This window comes from Nesoenas mayeri, assembly GCF_963082525.1.
Source record: "Nesoenas mayeri genome assembly, chromosome: 8".
Lineage (NCBI taxonomy): Eukaryota > Metazoa > Chordata > Aves > Columbiformes > Columbidae > Nesoenas > Nesoenas mayeri.
In genome coordinates, this window is record NC_137554.1 from 22736526 (window position 1) to 22755744 (window position 19219).

Consider the following 19219-nt stretch of genomic DNA (forward strand, 5'->3'; position numbering starts at 1 on the left):
ATGTGGTGGAGCTCGTGTCAGCTTTCTCCTTTGATTCTCTCTGTCTGTTTGGTGGCTCTAACAGCTCGTCAGGCCACGGCTACAGCACACGGGGAGCTTCAGGTGTTGCCTTCCCAGAGGTAAGTCCTTTCCTCTCCCACCTTTACACACAGAAATTACAGGCAAGTCAGTCGGCCCATCAATTTTGTACTGACTTGAGGCATGTGCACGCTGTGCTCTCTGTAAACAGCTACCGGGAAAAAAAATACTGGCAGTTGTCCAAAGCTCAAGCTAGGCATCATAATTCCTTCTTATATGAACTGTTTGCACAATGTTTTTTTGTTTAAAGATGACTGTTAAGCCTTCTTAAACTTCCTTACCAAAATTACCATACTGGTTTTGGGCACTTGTAATGAATTCCCTATACAGGATGACTTACAAGTGAATATTTTTCATATTCTTTTTCATTATAATTGTTTTGCATTTGTCAATATGAAGTTAACAAGTGCATGTGAATAACCCAATTTTCAATCCAAGCCAGATTCTCATACCTCAATTTTTTTCCCTGAACAATATTATTAACTTATATGAGTGTCACTTAGGCTTTGAAGAAAGGGAATAAACAAGTTGCTTTTTTTGTAAAGCTATAGTGTTATGATAGGAAAATGGCTGGTTTTTTTTTTTTTTTCTACAGCTATTAATTTCAGGCTTGTTCTAAAGACAAATATGATTTGAAGGATCAAAAAAGGTATCAGTGATAATTGGAACGTGGGGACAAGGAGAAGGCAGAAAGAAAAAAAATGTGGTAGTGATACACTTAATTATGAAGGCTTATGCCGATAATCCCTTTTGAAAATGAACAAAGACGAGATTTTTGATGTTTGATGAACTTATCAAACAAGGCAGAATAATGAAGAGGTAAATGTAAAATCCAACCGAAGGTGAGCCAATTAAGTACTTTGTGAAGTGCTGAAGGATACAGCCCACAAATCCTCCTGTCAGAGTGAAAAGGCATCAACACATGCATGTCCTCCAGCTCCCTGTTTCTCTCCAGGCTCCTGTTGTTTTCCCAGACACATGGTGGGTTTCTATCTCACACCCTGATCTGCATCCACAGGCTCCTTTGCTGAGCTGTTGTGGCTTTCATTTAATAAGTCTCTCTTCCACAGCCTCTGATGAATCCCCAATGTGCTCCATACCTCTGCTAATTATCAATATTTCTCTTTGGACTGCAGTCTCGTAAGTAAAACAGACTGCTCATTAGTTAATCACCAAAATAATAGTAATAAAATTTTGGCTCAGAATAACCCCCTCTAAATGCTTCAAAGGCTGTGGCAAACAGATTTGTATTAGCACGCCACAGATTGCTCCTCAAGACAAAAAACACATTATACAAATAAAAACTCTAGGAACAGAGATAGAAATATAGATTGTAACAACTGGGCTGGGAGGCAGAAAAAGTATTTTCTTGCTTTTGTGGAGTGATATTTAGTGTATTTGCAGAAAGTCTGATCCAAGGCCCATTTAAAATGGTATCCTTGCCATTTTCTGCTTTTATACTCTTCCTTTATTTATTTTCTTCCTCTCAGAATTTGTGTATTTCCATTTAGAAATAGCAAAGCAACAAATTCTCACAGTAACCATGGCTTTGTACCTGGCCTTCTCAGCACCGTTGGTGGGCACTGCCACACAAAGTCCTTGGGAATCAGACCCTGATTTCATACTTGTCGGGAAAAATCCCAACCATGCATTCACAATGGTGCAAAAAAAAGTGAAATCAATAGATTTCAGAACAGGCCCAAGGTGATGTGCTTCTGAGAAGAAAGCCAATGAAGAAGCCTTTTCTTAAAATCTGTCTCTTCCCAACATTCCTTCCCTTTACCCAGTGTGTTCGGTCTTACATATATGATGTACATTTATTTTATTGGAAAATACCTGTTGGAAAGGACCAGGATCTCTTGGAAAAGCAAGAAACCCAAGACAAAATCCTCAGGTCCTGCACCTACTGCCCCTGACCAATTCTGATGGCGAAACACTTGCACAGGGCATCTCTGGTAGTACAGTCACCCCTGCTAAGGGATACTTTCCATTTACTACAGAATAGATTTCTGGTGGAAAAACACATACGCAGATCATTTACTTTCCCCCTGCTGTCCTCCAGCCCTCCTTAAACACAACTTCAAAGATCTTAGACTGTTATCTCTTACCCTTCTTAGAAGAAGTGGCAGAGATGTTGATTCTCCAGCTCCTATCAACTGTCAGCTGAGCCAGTGGTCAGAATGGACTGATTGCTTTCCCTGCGAAGAGAAAAAAGTAAGACTCCACTGTAATGTATTCATTTATCTTCAGATGTGTCTGTGATGAGGATGTACACACATTAATTATATATATTATACATATTCATCATTCTGAAGCATCCACTAAACTCATCCAAATATGATGGAGATGCTCCGCTGCTAGAGAAGCTCTTACTTATCCTGGTGTAAACTGGAAAATAAATTCATTTAAGGCAGCAGAGCAGCAAAATGCAAAATGAAGGCAAATGGTAGAAGAATCAGGCCAGAATATTTGTGCAAGACTTTCTTCCTTTTCTATCTCAGATTTAATTAAATATCCCCTGATTCTTAATACAAATATTCCAATGAAATTAGAAGCACTCTTCATTCATCAGCTCCTGTTCCAGATTTTTTTATACCATTTCACATATGTCTTCATAATTCAGGAATTTATTTTCAAATACCTGACATAATTTTGCTTTCTACTGAGTTTATATTCCTGCATTTTTTTGTTCCCATGCTAAATAAATTGGTAATTATTTGGCTCTTCTCTTTTTCCCTTTTTAAAAATTTTCTTCCTAGTTTAAAGAGCAGCAATTCTCATTAATAATCCATCAGAAATGTGGTAGGATCAGTGTTGTAATTAGTGTCTGTGTCCATCTGAGCCTGTTACATTCCAGGCCAAAAAATGTGTAGCTGGAAAAATTCCATATCATTTCCAAGGTATAGAACAGGGAAAAAAAATTTAAAATCACTCATTCCAACCACCTCTCAAATTCACTTGTATGAACTTCAAGCCAATCTCCTGAGCTCCCACCTCTCTGCTGACTCTCTTTCTCATGTGCAAAGTCTGTGGACCACGAAGAAATATAACAATACAGATAAAAGCTATAGCTTGAATTGCTTTGTAGCCTGTGAGGTGATATCTCTGGGGGATGCAAGTTAGGTGTTGTTGGTGTTTTTCCTCTCTCATGTGGTTCAGCACCGGCACCGGCGGCTGGTGCAGCCGGCAGGGTTTGCAGGGCAACGATGTGTCGGGCATCTCTGGGACGAGCAAGCGTGCCGTGCCGAGACAAGCTGTGCTGGAACCCCAGGCTGCGGGAAGGACTTTCAGTGTGGGGAAACGGGTGAGTGAACCAGGGAAAAACCCCTGCCAAAGAGGTTTCAGTCCTGACTAGACATACCCCGGGTGATATCAGCCCCCTGCCATGGGCAGTGCTTTGCCAAAACACGTACAGCCCAGCCAGCACAATGGTCAACTGGTGCAAGAGAAAGCAGGAAATTTCTCCCCACCCCCCCACTTTGACAGAAATCCATCCATCCATGTTACATTAACATTTGGATAGTAAATAAGGCTGTGTGACATGGAAAAGGTTAATTCTTCAGTGAACAGAACAGAAATATTCTGCTTCAACTGCTGTGCTACAAGCTCACACTCCCCTCCATGGGCACCAATGTTCCCACAATGCACCACGTTCTCCCCCTGCAGAAGACATAGTTCAATTATCAATCCAACTAGCAATCTGCTGGGGTGATCTATTTATTTTTAGCCATCCCCAGCTCTGAGGATTGGGATACAATATGGCTGTTCTCTGAAAGTTTGACTGGCCTTGACAGATTTTTGGTTTTACACAAATGGCTCGAACTGCCATCTTGAGCATTTAATGAAAATCTTATTGAAATTTAGAACTACACACCAGTTGTGTGACCAGCTGAAGCAGGTCATCATCACTCTGCTAAGGCAAGTGTGTTGACACCTGCGATGAATATCATGTCAAGGCTTTCTGCTCACTCCCAGACGCAAAAGCACTTTCAAGTTGCCCTTCCTCCAAGCATCCATTTTTGAACTATAATTATTCCAATAAACTCCCCAAATACCTCCTGCAATGGGAAGACGAAAAATTGCACTTTAACTAAACAGAGCTGACATCCCTAAGCCAAGCAGAGAAGCTACTGCTTCCTGTAGCTCCTTTCCAAGAGCATGATTTTAGATAACGTTCATGATTTTATCTAAAAAAATCAGGCCAGTGAGGTGACCTCCACTTGATTCCCATCCCATGCCTAGGGGGAGCTGCCAGCTTGGACTCCAAGCTGTGCTTGCTCCAGGTTGTGAAGAAAACCTCACCACAAGGAGCTGGGAAAAGCAAACTCCCAACAGAAGAGCAGAGTGTTTAACAGCCCATGTGACTTCTTGAGGCCCTGAGATATGGGTGGGAAACAGCACAATCAGTGCCAGCTGACAAAAACGTGCACTTTAGGTCGCTGTATTAAACGGCATCTTGTGTGCAATGGAGAGCCAGACTGCAGAGATGGGTCTGATGAGGAGAACTGTGAGGATGAAGACATTGAAAGCCCTTGTGAACATCTGTTCCCAATCCCAGGGTCTAAAAGAGCTGCAAGAGGGTGAGTAATTAATCCATAGCTGCTACTCTCACAATCAAAACTGGATTAAGGTTTTTTATTTTACTCTTCCTTAGTAACATCAGTACTCCATGAATTGAGGAGATGCTCTACAAAACCCAACCATGGGCAGCAATAAGGGAGGCAGGAGGGTTCATCTCAGCTTTTATTTCGAATCTTGTCCTGGATTTACTGACCTCGACCTCTCTCAGCTGCTCTGTACTGTGAGTCCCCTATTCATACTCATGTAAAAATATATCCCATTTCTCAGAGTCCAGTTATCTTACAACTTTCTCCAGATGATAAAAGCAATATATCAAAGGAAACAGTAGTCTCTGGAGATGCAGCATCCTGGTGGCTTTCTTCCTTAAGGAGACGATTTAACTCCAAGATTTGGGACTTCAGAGCACAGACTCAAGGCGGAGAGCCTGAGCTTCACATGAATAAATACAGAGTAAATACTCCTGTCCTATTCAGTTTCAAATTCTGGTTAAGTAATACATGAAAAAGAGGAATCCAGAAGAAATTTGTGATATTCTTGTTTTAAATCTTGTGTTTTAACCAAGATGCTGCTTAACTTCCCTTGGAGAACATGGGCTACAGTATGAGAATATAACCACCCATCAGAAAACTTTCCCATCAGCTCGATCCAATGCTCTCTGGAGTCCATGAGATAAATGTTTCTCTGGTCCAGGGCCTGGGAAAGTCTATGAAAAGTTTTTCAAGACATATATTAATTTTCACAGAGCACCCTATCTAATACTGCTCCGTGATGTGTTTCTCTTGCAGAACACACAACAGCAACAGCATTTATTATCTTAGTCTTAAAGACAATTCCCTGTTGTGAGGAGCAATGCTGCTGTCCAGTTTGAACAATGCTTTCATTTTGGGCCATGGAATTATAGGGAATATTAAGTAACAGGTGGGATTTCAGAGGGAAGCAGCTGTGATGGCTGGAGAGCAGGAAGAAAGAGGCATAAGGAAATAATAAAGCGAGAGACTTGGCAAAGCACAAGCAGACTGCAAGCCTAGGGAGGGTGCTAACGCCCCTGAGAATCAGGACCATTATTAAAAGGAAGGAGATTAAATAAAGATAGAAAACAATTACAGGGAATGTGAGAATACACTTTGTGACAGTGAGATGCGTTAGGCTGCAAGAGACACAGGGGACCTGGAGGCATTCCAGGACTTTGGGACTTTGATAAGATGGACAGGACAATTTAACTGATTTATTCCATCTCTAGCATATGAGTCCAAAACAATATCTTGGAAATAAAACAGCTGTTTGTCTCCTGCTAGCTTTTGGAAGGAGATAACAAGGAGAACAGACTCAAACTTTATATTTTAGGTGCTATCCAAATTCAAAATCAGAGACAGATAGATAACTTGTAGTGTCAGGACAACAGAAACAGTGACAAAAACTGTTAGGGATTATGGATAACTTTCCGAACGCTATTTCTCTCCAAGATACAATATACTAACCCAGGAAGAGAGCCAGTACGTATACGATCCTCGCTTTTTTGGAGGCCACTGTGAGTATGTCTACAACGGAGAGTGGAGGGATCTGAAGTATGATGCCGCATGTGAACGTCTGTACTATGGAGATGACGAGAAGTTTTTTCGCAAACCTTACAACTTTCACATATACCAGTTCCTAGTAAGTCAAATTTAGCAATGTTTTTCCAGCTAAAAGCCAAACTTCCTATAAAGACATTATGTACATTCTTTCATTCACTAGAGGTTTTCTTTCAAGTCACCTTTCTCTAGCTCTGCCCAAGACAACAGGCAATCAATGATATAAATGCTTTTTTATGGCACATCAAGAAACTACCGTGCTTTATCACTCAGGCATTCCTACTGCTCACTCTGGCCTAGTCAGAGCCAAGAGAAATGGATTTTCTCTAAATTCTGCTATTAATGAGCTGTAGAGCTTGCATGAGCCACGTGCCTCTCTAGGGATGAAGTTTGCCATGTGTAAAACAGCAACGATGCTACTGGTTCAGTCTTTGAAAGCATTTTAATTCTATGTTGTGCCTACAAGGGACATAAATCCAAATTCTGAGTGAGACAGAGATCCTGAAAGCCATCACCATGTATCACAACATCTGTACTCTGGGGGGTCACATCTGATGTTGGAGACTGAACTAAGAAGAGCAGGGATTCAACCTGGGTCTCCTACATCATAAGTGGGTGCCCTGGCCCCACTGCTGAACATTTATCATGCTTTTTGACATAAATTAATGAAACACACACTGTTCCAGGGGAATATTACAGCCACTGACTCAATGCAAGTGCCTTTTATGTTCTCCCAGCAAGCAGACTCTCCTGTGCCCCTTAGTCCTCAGTTTGAATCCAGACCAACCCATCACATTGGCCACATTTTCTCCTCCCCTTTACCTGCTGCTAGCGGTGGAAGGACATCTGCACCACGATCAGGCACTGAGGGACACTTGAGCATGCCCCAAATGTATCTTGATCTAGGAGCTTCTACCCACCAGGGTCTAGGAAGTCAATGACGACAATGTGAGATGGTTTTGTTCAGTGTTGGTAATTTAGCCAGTTTTTTATAGAGATGGCAAATGGCACAGCCCAGACACAGCAAAGCTGCTCAATTCCACACGTCGGCAAAGTAGAGCTGTCAAGGAAAAGGTCACTTCTTTAAAACACAGGCAAAACAATGTTTGTTTCCCAGCTTTGCCATCGCCAGTGGCTGGATCACCACTGTTGATTTTTGTTTTTTGTTTTTTGTTTTTTTTCCTAAATAAATTAATCCAGAAGCAGACTGGGGAAAAAAAAATGCACTCCAAATCATTATGATTTGGCAGAGCTGTAAGGAATCAGGAGGAGGGGTTTATAATGGGAAGCATCAAGCTTAACAGGCACCATTCCCAGCTATGCCTGTAATGGTCCTGCTTTGAGTGGCTAAACACAAACTCTTCCCCTGCCTGGAGATGGATGAAGCAAAATGCATGGCTTTATCTGCATTTCTCACGTATTTCCAAATGAAATGGTATGTGAATAAATTCTTTATTCCATATTTACTGAAGTCAGTGTCAGTGCTGTCAGGAGCACCAAGGGCTTCAGCAGAGGTACAATCAGCTCCTTAAAGAAACTGAGATTAAAAAGTAAGAGAAGTACCTGAAAAATTAATGTCGTCTTCTTTCATTTTAGGCTCACTCTGATTCTGGATTCACTTTTGAGTTTTATGATGATTCAAAGGATCTGCTTGATGCCCTTAAAAGTGATAAATCCAAAACAACAGGCTTTACCATTGGAATTGGGCCTGCAGGTTCAGCTTTCCAATTAGAATTGGGCTTCACTTTATCAGGTGGCAAAGGATCCCTGAAGAATTTCACACAATACACTGCAAAGGTAAAAAAAATAAATAAATAAATAAAAAAAATCAATGATGCTTATGTTCTAGTCATGTCATCTGTGCATTGCATGATCTGGCTGTAACTTACCTCAGTTTATTCTCTCAACTGCATTTTTTAACACATCGTAATTGTACCTTAATTTCTTCATGTAATTGCAAATGTATGATCGTTAGTAATCCTGTTTGTTCTTCTTATTACATTTTAGCAAACAGGGAGTGGGAATAAAATTGAATTACGAAGTAGCACAACACATGTCATCTCGCCCCATCCTGTTTCATGGCTGCATTAAGCACATAAATAAAAAAATGGTTACAATGATGATGAGGGAGGAGGGAATATCAAGATGTTGATCAAAACAGTTGTCCTCAGGGAATGATCTCCAGTAGCAAATATATCTTGTTCAAATTAATACAAGCTGCTTTATGATGGGAAAATATGCTACTTTATACAGGAGGTTAAAATACAGCACTGAAAAGAAAGAGTACCTGATAATAAGATGCATTTTCTCACAGTGGGTTTACGTCATGGACTAGCTGTGATGACCCCTTTCCAATCTAAAAACATGAACATGGGTATTTCCCACATTTACTGTGCCCCATCTCCACTTCTCTCATGGCTACTGACAGAAAACATCAAAGAAGAATTACTTTGATGGCATTCTGAGTTGAAATGCCCTTAAAAGCTGTTGGAAATTGGCACCATGATAGTATTTACCATGCCCTTTTCTAGACTCACATGATGTTGGCAGCTACACGATGACTAGTTATTGACAGAATCATGTAAAGGGCTGTTCCTGAGTCTTGTGTGGGGCAATGGCCAAGGTGTCCCCACTACCAGGCTGGGCTGGGTCTGTCATGAGCCCTTGTCCTGCATCACTGATTGAAGCTGTGGAAAAAAGCAAAATGGAATAAACAGCATGAAAAAGAATGCAAAAGAAAAAAAAAATGAAATAAATAACAGATACGGAGAATTCAAGGGAATCATGTGGAGCTTGATTCTGATTGTATTCTCACATCAATAAAAAAATTCCCACAGCATCCAAACCCATGGCTCTTCTCTCTACCTCGTATAGACACCCCCTGTAAAAGAATTATCACTAATTTCATTTAAACCAGGGCTGGTTTTCATGCCTTTAATATCCACTGACAGTCACGGATTTAGGCTTTCCCTTGCAAACCTAAGAACTAGAAATGACTTTTTTTTTACTGAATGTTGAGTGGCAGCTTCTTTTTTCTTTGCCTGCAGGAGGTTGGATTTATTAGAGGTGTGACCAAGGTGCAGACAGCCCGTTTCAAGATGAGAAGGGACAATATTGTTTTGGATGAAGACGTGCTGCTCTCCCTGCGGGAGCTTCCAGACACCTACAACTATGGCATGTATGCCAAATTCATCAACGACTACGGCACCCATTTCATGACATCCGGCACTATGGGAGGTATCTTTGAGTACATCCTCGTCATTAACAAGGAAGAAATGAGAAGAAAAGGTTAGAAAACTACAAAATACTATCTGTTATCAACTTTCTAGTCTAAATCAAGAATTTCCAACCTGGAGACCATGGTGGAGTCCAGTCCACCAGGGTAATTCACCTGCCTCTGGCTGCTCCCCACAACCATCAACTCCCAGTGCCACTTGTTACACTTCTCTAAACTTCTCTTATTTCTTATAATCTTTGTTCTGGCCATTCTCACAATGCTTAAGGATTGCAAAGCCATCCAGAGTAAAGAAAGATGGCCCACTCATGTTTTAGCCTCCTAATAGTGAGGGTTTCAATTTTCTATAAATGAATAAAATAACGCATTGTACTTGGCAATACTCCTGCCACTTAACTCTGGTTAGTGTCATCTCTGAAGACTAACAGACCTCTGTTAGCTCCAGTTCTCAAGAAAATAGAGTGGATGAGGCTGGAAAACTATACCTCTAAATCTCAGTTACATAAAATATCCACTGCAGATATCCAGATTGCAAGAACAGCCATTACTGATGAGGCAAAGCATAACATTTTTCCTAATCAAAACCATAAGATGCAGAACAATAATTTGGTACTTTAGTACACTAACTGTGTTGTCAACTTTTGCAAAGGTGTTGGCAATGCAATAGATCCCACTTCCCCTAAGGACCATCACTCTGCTCTGCTACTGCTGCCTCGGTAGCTCCAGGCTGAACATTTATGCAAAAGAAAACTGTGATCTTGGACAACAGGTGCAAATTGCTGTAATTTCATTAATTTCCATGGTTCTGCCTCAAATTCTACTTCCAGTCTGAAATGGTACGGTACCATCAGCACTATGATAACTATTAAACTCCATATTGAGCATTAACCATGCCAATTTTTCCACAAGAAATTACCAACTGAGAGAATTTTCATCAAGTTCCTGAACTACTCATGTTTGGAAACATGGTGCCTCTTCAAATCATTTATTCACTTTGAAGAGTGAGTGATATTGAAGTGAACAAGATCTTGGCAGGCAAGTCTTCAGGAAGCAGACTGCCAATTTCAGAGGAAGAATAAATCAAGAGCATGTGAAGGGAGGCTATCAATTTGCTTTATCTTGTGCTTGCTGTGTATATAAGGAGGAGATTTACTGCTACGAGATGCCCTATTTTGGGAAAGAAGGATGTCGAAGTTCAGCACAAGACAAAAATGTGCCCCAGAAGAGATGTAATTTTCATTCTAATGTAGCACACTTCCGTAATTTGCATCTAACCCCCACTCAGCTAGAAAGTCCACGTTTACCAAGTCAGCAAAGTTCTACGTCACACGATGCAGACTCAGAAGGACCCACCTGCAGTGGCTGATGTGTCACTGTCTAAAAACATGTAGTAAAAAAACCTGAATTTTCTAATGGTGATCACAGCCATGCTTGAAGGCTGCTTGCAAGAGGATTATCTGACTTCCCTGAGGAACAGTCAGGATTAGGATATAAGTGACTGAGTCTTTAAATTAGAGCTTCAAAAGATGAGTTTGAAACTTTGCAGATGCCTGGAAATGGTACTGCTGAGTCCCCAGAGGGCTGAGCAGCAAGGTACCTGGCATTACCTCAACCACTTCATCCCGAGAGCCCATCTAGCCCATGAGGCTACGTGTTATAAATGCTCTGGAAGAGAAAACGCTCCTTTTTCACAGACCGGTGACTAAAGCATGAGCTCAGGAAAAAAAATCCCTAAGCTGAGTCTTCCCTAAGTGAGAGACAGCTTGGGTGGTTGCTGAGCATCCAGCTAAGAACAGGCATGAGCTGGGCTTTAAGCATCTTGGAAACCTGAATTTTGAAAACAATGTCACCTTCTGGGTTTAGATAGCCAGGAATAGACTACGTCTCAGTAGTGCAGTGCTTAGGACTCCAGTTTTGCTGCCAGATGCATTTCTAGCTTTCAGGCTGTAAGGACTTGTATGGATGTGGTCATAAGTGAAATAAATACATATGTCAGAATGAGGTCCCTTGTTGCTCTGCCATCAATATTTTTCATTACTTGTTTTTAAAACAGATTGTTATGGTTCTATTATTTAGCAGAAAACAGTATAATGTGTTCACATATTACAAGAACATTTATGGGAGAAACATTATGCACAGAGTAAATTAGAAAGAGTCTTCACGTATTCTGATTAATTCACAATGCAGCAGTAAATCTTATCACTCGAGCACATTTAGCTATCACAAATTATATCATACAAAAAACAATCAGGGCTCCCCCCTCAAGTGCCAATATTTTCTATGGCCACCCTTTTTGCAATGATAACCACTTTTCATTTTTCAAGACCTGGACTTGCTGCAACCAATAGTGAATTGTATTGACAGACCCTCACTGAATATAATTACTCAACGGGAACCATGGTGAATCAATTAATCAGGGTGTTCCTCAAGTTTAATCTTATGGCACTCCACCACCAAGATAAGCAATCACTCATGCTGCTTTGGGTGAATGAACTTTACCCACTGTGTTTACAACTGTTGAACAGTTTAGTACAAGTAATTGAGTGTTGTACATTTAATCTTTCTCAAGGGCCCAGTTTTGCAATGAGATGCAATTCCTCCTAAAGTCTTGAGTATGCTTCAGCTCTCACCAGTTGGAATCCAGGACCTGTAGCCCCTTTCTCGGGATGCTGAGTGGCTGGGACCCACCAAGCCAAGGAGTAGATCTGTGCCCTGCCTGGCCCCTGTGAGCTTCTCCTGCAGGGCATGCAGAAGGCAGCAAAATCAGAGCTCCAGGCATTTTACCAGTATTTTAAACACAAGCAAGACAAGACACTGCTCCCTGGTACAGTTCAGCAGACAATGCTCTGGGCTGGGGCTTGGCTGGAGGCTCAATCTTTAGACTATTCAGCCACAATGCACAAATCCTGCTGATCTCTGTGCCTCCCTTTCAATACCAGAGTATCGATTGTTGGGCTGCTTTGTAAAACACTTTAAGGTCCTTTGACAAAAAGAGCAATATATAAGTTACCTATTACTTATAACACCTGTATTTACTGAAATCAATGGATTTTTTAACTACTACAGAAGACGGCCTTATATTTGCGGTACTCCAGTGTGTGTACATATAACTGGGCTGTATGAAATATGCACATTGCTTACCTTGGTGAAACCACCTCATTAGTTCACTTCTCCCCTCTGCAGTTGCTTCATGGGTCTCCAGTTACATATTTTCATGATATATGTGGCAGTGCTGGCAGCAGCAGCCCAGCAGAAAGGCTTTGGCAGCTCTCAGCAGACAGACCTCTTACGAGTTCTACTTAAGATGCTACTCAAAGCACTAATACACTGGTCTGATCCTGAGTTTAGGAAAATTAGCGAGGATCTATTGATTTCAGCTGCTTTTCCCAGCTTTACCCTAGTTATGAGTTAGTCTGCAAAAAAAAAATTTTCTTTTTAAATAAACAGACCAAACAAGGAAATACATTCCTGAAGCCTTGTGTTAAGATTTTTACTTTCTTCTAATACTTTCTAAGGAAACAATTTTTACAGTAAGGACATTTCCCCATTCACATAGACCAAATACACCCCAATAAAATATTAGTTTTTCCACTGCAAGACTAAAGGCTGTCTTCTGCTCTTGACTTTGAAAAACAGGACATGCAAATAACCAAATATTTTCTTCACTGAGTGAAAAAAAAAATACACTGGAAAATGAAAATCTACTTGGAATGTGTCACTGATTTTACCGGTTTTCTTTCTGTTGTGCAGAGATCAGCGCTGAAGAGATTAGTGCCTGTGTTGGCCGGTCAATTGGCCTGACCGTCAGAGAGAGTCAACTGTATTTGGGAGCATCGGTGTCATCCTCTGACTGTGTAAAGAAAGGATTTCTGAAAACTGGTATGATAGCAGGGCAGATGTCTGTTAAGGCATCTTGTGTGACTTCTTGGGGTCACTTGGGCATGGAGATACAAGTCAGGTCACACAAGGGTATGAAGAAGGGAGCTCTGGTGCCATCCCTGGCCATGGCTCACAACCAATCATGGGACCAAAATGACTTTGGGTCCAAGCCTCTAGGAGTACTGACTGCTCTTGAAAAAGCAGGAATTAAGGCAGCAATACCTGGACTAGAAATGCGTAAATAGAGGCAGTGAGGTGGCTGGAAGGCCCTATAGCTGTGACATGGATAACAAGGGCAACGTGGCAAATACTAAAGAAATAAAAACTGGCTTTAGAAAGTACTCAAAGAGGCTAGGAAGCCCCAGATTTGTAAATCATTTAACCAGCTATAGACAGCATGACCTACTGCCCACATGGTAACTAGAAACAAAGGCTGGAGCCATGCAGACTCTTCAGCTCTTACCAGCCTAAAGCATTTGTGATGCTCAACTCATCACCTTGTGATAATGTGACAGGGCTTGCCCGTGAGCTGGGGACATCAAGCTCCCATTGATTTCAGGAGGCAGCATCAGTGCCACTCACTGATAGGCCCTTGCACAATTGATCTCACCTCCATTAAGCAGTTTCTAGTGTATGTGTGGAAGCAGTAACTAAAAAATACGGGTGTAATTCAACTTTTCAGATGCTGAGACCAACAGTGCAGTTGTGGAAGATATTATCACCCGGATTAGAGGTGGAGATACCAGTTACAGCGGAGGGCTCTTAAACAGTTGGGATGGCAATATGTATCGTCACTGGGGAAGGTCATTAAAATATAATCCTGCTGTTATTGATTTTGAGGTAAGGCTTTTCTGCAGTTGAAGAAACTCTGCTGCTATAAGGAATGAAAGTGTAGTCGAGCAGATCATTTCGTATTTTTATTGTGATCCCATCACAGAACAAGATTAAATGTAATGGGCCACTGATCTGGTAACCTCTTATTCATTTCACAATGGGGAGTACATCTCCCACCGACTGCATCCGCAGGGAGATGGACAAGGAGCTTAATGCTGGATTAGTGCCGAGTTAAGTTTCTGATGTGTCCCCAAACAGCTTCCTGATGAATGGCTCTCCGAGGCTGCATTCATCCCTATTATTCTCCCCGACACTGTCAGAGCTCCTGTATAAGCCAGGCACTCACAGGGGGCTGTCTTGCCCCCTCCCCAGCAAAGGCTCTGCATAGACCCTGCTGCTTTTCACCTGCCTCAGTGGTTGTGCCTCCCCTCCGCAGACCACAGTTCGTATCGCTATGGGTGCTTCCAGGAGTTTTTAGAGCAGGTGGGTCCTGTCTTTCTCCATCCTCCAAAAAGAGGTTCGGTAGCCATAAAAATCAGCCAAGCTTTACTCTTCCGTTTTGTTTTTCTGGATGCCCTCTTAAATTGAAAGGTCACTGAAGCATCCTACAAGGCTTCAGAGATAGGGAGGATATGGGTGCAAGCAGAGAGAACGGAAAGGGAGAGAGACAAGTGACCCTACAAATGAATAATCCAGGGTCAGAGACCGCAGAGGTGTGAGGAGCTGGGCACAACTCCCCGGCCATGGTCAGGAGTACCACACCTACCCCCAGATGCTGCCATCACTGGTCCGCTCTGGGACGTGGAGGAAGGACCTCGGTCACTGCAGAGACATGGCTGCCACTTCATCTCTCCCATCTTCTTTTAAAAGCACACCCACTCCTGGCTCTGGCAGAGGGTGAGAGAAGGGAAAATGGAACCAGGAATTATCTGGATTATTGGAAGGGCAAGAGGGGCTCTGCAAACCTTCCTGGGCAGCACCCTGGCAGTAGAAAGGCCTGATAACATAGAATCATTTTCAGATCCAGCTGCAGGTTATTCATCTTTCTGCACAAGTTCGCATCAATTCTAGGCAAAATTTATTGTAATTTTCCTGTAAATCATGTGCTGACGTCTCTGTTGGCTGCTCTGGAGCCCAGCAGTCACTGTGCAACCAGAGCTGCCAATAAGAGCTCATGTCCACTTCAGAAGCTCTTATCTGCAGCTCCCTCTTGTTTGTTCAACAGGCTTGTGCAAATTTGTCTAAGAGCACTTCCCAAAGCTAGGCTGATCCTCCCCACAAATCGCTCTCACTGCGCCTTGTGCTTTGAGAAGATACCCAGCTCTTTTCTGGGACCAGTTTCCACCAATTCCCAGCCAAGACATGCAGCATTTGCAGAGACGCACAAATGTAAATTTGTGTCCTCAGCCTAGGCATGAACTTTTAGCATTAGCATTCGGATGAACATTAACATTCGGTTGGGTCATTTATAATTACAGTTGCCCAAACCGGACCATCGTTGCTGAATGGTATATAGGAACTGGATTTCGCTACTGGAAATAATGTGAGCATGTTATTTTTTTAAAAGCTGTAGATGACACAATATTATCCTGCTGCATCAAAGGGCAAAAAGTAGGTCAGTAAAATTCCCCATGCTCAGCATTTACTGCATGGTTCACAATTTAGTCACCATTAGTGGCAGGTTGGCATTAAGCTTTGATGATAACCACTGTCCAAAGCTCTTACCAGAACATTTTGGTTCAAAAAGGCAAAAAGCATGCAAAAATCTCTGAAATTGTGACAGCACTAAGAAATTAGTAAAAAAATGGGCTTAATAGGGTGTTTTAGTTTATCATTTGAATCCACACCGAAACTCCCAGGCATGTCCAGAAAAGCCAATCCCACACAAACCTCTGAGATGAGGGAAGTTTTGGAACGGTAGTTTCTCACTGGGGCCCATCAGTCATGGTAACACATTTGCATGATATACATGGAGCTGTCAAGGAAGACAAATGAGTTTTTTCTGAGCTCTGAGTTTATCCGGCCACGTCACAGTGCTCTGACGGCGGCGTGGCAGCATCTCAGTTGTTGCCCGGCTGAAACTGTCTCCATGCTATTCATCTCCACTCCACATAGCTGCAGCCCATCCACGAAATCCTCCGCAGAACCAACCTTGGCAACATGGAAACCAAACAGCAAAACCTGAAACGAGCTTTGGACGATTATCTGTTGGAGTTTAACGCCTGTCGCTGCGGACCGTGTCAGAACAATGGTGAACCCATTTTGGTGGGAGACGTGTGTTTCTGCCAGTGCCGATCAGGTTATGGAGGCGCTGCCTGTGAACAGACCACGCGCCAAGGTGAGACCCCAGCGTGCAACCATAGTGGGGAGGGGGGTGAAAGGCAGCCAAGGGACGAGGCTTTCCCCTCCACGTGGTTAACCAACAGCTCTTTACATCCATGCATCAATCCAGCCTCCTCTTCCACATCACTTTTGTTGCTATGCTATCCTTAGCAGCCCTGCAAGAGAATTAAATTAACAGCTCTGGTGATTATTATAAATACATTAGTGGAAATGAGGCTGTGTTTAATAGCTGGAGACTTACTGACATGTGGCAAGAAGCTGAGCTGGGGGGCAGCAGCAGCAGCAGGCAAAGCCCAGCCGCCCATATTGGCAGCTAAGGGGTGGGCTCTGACCACCCGTAATGCTCCAGGGATGCAGCTCATTCCTGTAAATGAGACCGTCATCTGGTCCTCACAGACTGGCATGTCACATCCTCGGGATGGTGATTCTCTGGAGTGCTTGCGGCATCCCATGTGGACACCAAGGGACAGAGAGCAAACCCCGATATGCAGAGAGGGAAGGGAGGCTGAAAGGGTCAGGCTAAGCAACTGGGAAATGCTGCTCAAACAATGTGCCACCAAAAATGCTGTTTTAGTAAAAAGTAACCACATTGCCAGACTTCCTCTCCCTACTCCCCATAAGGAAACCTTATAACTAGAGGGAAGTATCTAATTTGGGGGAGAAAAAATGTGTGTTTTTCAAAAGTGACAGGCTTTTACTTATATTTTCTTTATTACTTTATATACTATCCTAAAAAGTTAAATGGGTGGCAAAAAAAGCCAAAGTTGGAACATGTTTTGTTTTGTTTTTTTGAAAAGTCACATTTCTTTCTGGATATTTTTGTCTTGATTTTTGATAACAAAAAAAAAATCCCAATCTCAGGACTTGAAGCTGGCAGAAAAAATCCACCTCCAGAGCAGTTCCACCAGGCAGAGCTCCAGACCATCTGTCATAACTAGGGTCTCACCACTGGAAAATCAAAAGTTGGGATGAGATACAGAGTTAGAGCAGAGCTGGGTAAATGGTTTATGAAGCTGAAGTCAAAAGCATTGCTTCAGTGATTGAAAAGTGGGTTTATTTAAAAATCTCAGGTTCTTAGAGTTATCTCCAAATCTGAGGAATCTGCCTTAGATGAGGAGCTTGGAAAGCTCAGGACCTGGTCCCAAAGCAGCCCACCTAACTGGCCAGCCCCCATGCTCCCTGCTTTTAGCAATAGTGGGGACCAGCACTTTTCCAACTCACAGGCAGTTTTACTTTCAAACTTTTAGTTCCAAAACTGAATTTAAGAGAAAACCCAGTTTTTCAAGAGCACATTGTTTCAGCAGATGGGAAAGTCAGCTTCACATCCGGCACTAAGTGAATGCACACACATGCATTTGTGCTGTCTGGATTAATAAAGTGCCCAAGCCAGCCATGAAGGCCAGTTGAGTAAATAAAAAATGACAGTAAATGACAGCCATCAAGCTTTTCCATCATTCAAAAGCACTGCCATAATCCATAGTATTGAACGCTCCTGACAACTCAGTCCGTACTGTAAAGAAAAAGCCTTGAAATGACCCATCTCCAAAGAAATCAGCAGACTTTTCAAAACACCTCCATGCTGTTAGGAGACTTTTGTCCCTCTGCCTTGGTCAGAGGTGGGGATGTCAGTGCCCAGAGAGCTGCCTGCTGCCCTTTGGGAAAGTCAAGCCACAGCCTTTTAAATGAGCAGAGTAGAATCATAGAACAGAATCACAGCATCACTTTGGTTGGAAGAAACCCTCCATATCATCAAGTTCAATCATTAACCCAACACTGGCACTAACTCATGTCCCTAAGAACCTCATCTCCGTGTGTGTTAAACCCCTCCAGGGATGGTGACTCCGCTTTGCTGGGCAGCCTGTTCCAATGCCTGACAACCCTTTCGTGAATAATTTTTTCCTAATATCCAATCTAAATCTCCCCTGACACAACTTGAGGCCATTTTGTCTCTTCCTCTTGCTTGTTACTTGGGAGAAGAGACCAACCTCCTCCACGCTACAACCTCCTTTCAGGTGGTTGCAGACAGCAACCTCCTCTCAGCCTCCTTTTCTCCAGGCTGAACAGCCCCAGCTCCCTCTGCCTCCGCTCCCTTGACCAGCTTCGCTGCCCTTCTCTGAACTTGTTCCAGCACCCCAAGGTCTTTCCTATAGTGATGGGCCCAAAATCAAACACAGGATTCAACTTGCTCCCACCCAGAGTACACTGCTGCACTCAGGCCATATGCAGCACTTCAGACCTGAATACTTTTTTCCCCTCCTTTTCTTTTTTAATGCATTTACAGGTGGCAAGACGAATGGGCGCTGGAGCTGCTGGTCCCAGTGGGGTCCCTGCCAGGCGGGCACAGCACAGCGCAGCCGGCGGTGCAACAACCCGGCCCCGCAGCGTGGTGGGGAGCCCTGCACCGGGAGGGACGTGCAGAGCAGAGCCTGCTGAAACACGTGAGACAGCATCACTCCCCACAGCTACGTGGTCCAAAGCAGTTTGGGGTCTGTGCTGGGCTGTGAATACTCCAGGCATAATCCTGCAATGAAATTATTAGGGAGAAGTAATTCTCAAGGACTGCATTTCCATATATATGGAGACATCATGGATTTGCTGTGTATTAATAAAACCCAGCTGCTCTCCAAACCATCCACTCTGGCTGGTTGAACATATACCTGGCTGCCCCCTTGCCCTCTTACCATGAGCTGCGGTGGGA

General features: G+C 42.9%; 1 protein-coding gene across 1 annotated transcript; it reads left to right on the forward strand.

Moving 5' to 3' along the window:
* C8A (complement C8 alpha chain) lies at window positions 1-18954 on the forward strand (the record flags this gene model as incomplete). Its single annotated transcript, XM_080349125.1, has 11 exons — window positions 1-119; window positions 2196-2292; window positions 3238-3382; window positions 4514-4658; window positions 6123-6312; window positions 7827-8027; window positions 9278-9518; window positions 13216-13344; window positions 14027-14184; window positions 16294-16516; window positions 18803-18954. The coding sequence occupies 11 exons, from the start codon at window positions 1-3 to the stop codon at window positions 18952-18954; spliced, it is 1800 nt and encodes a 599-aa protein (XP_080205251.1).
* Window positions 18955-19219: the final 265 nt, after the last annotated feature.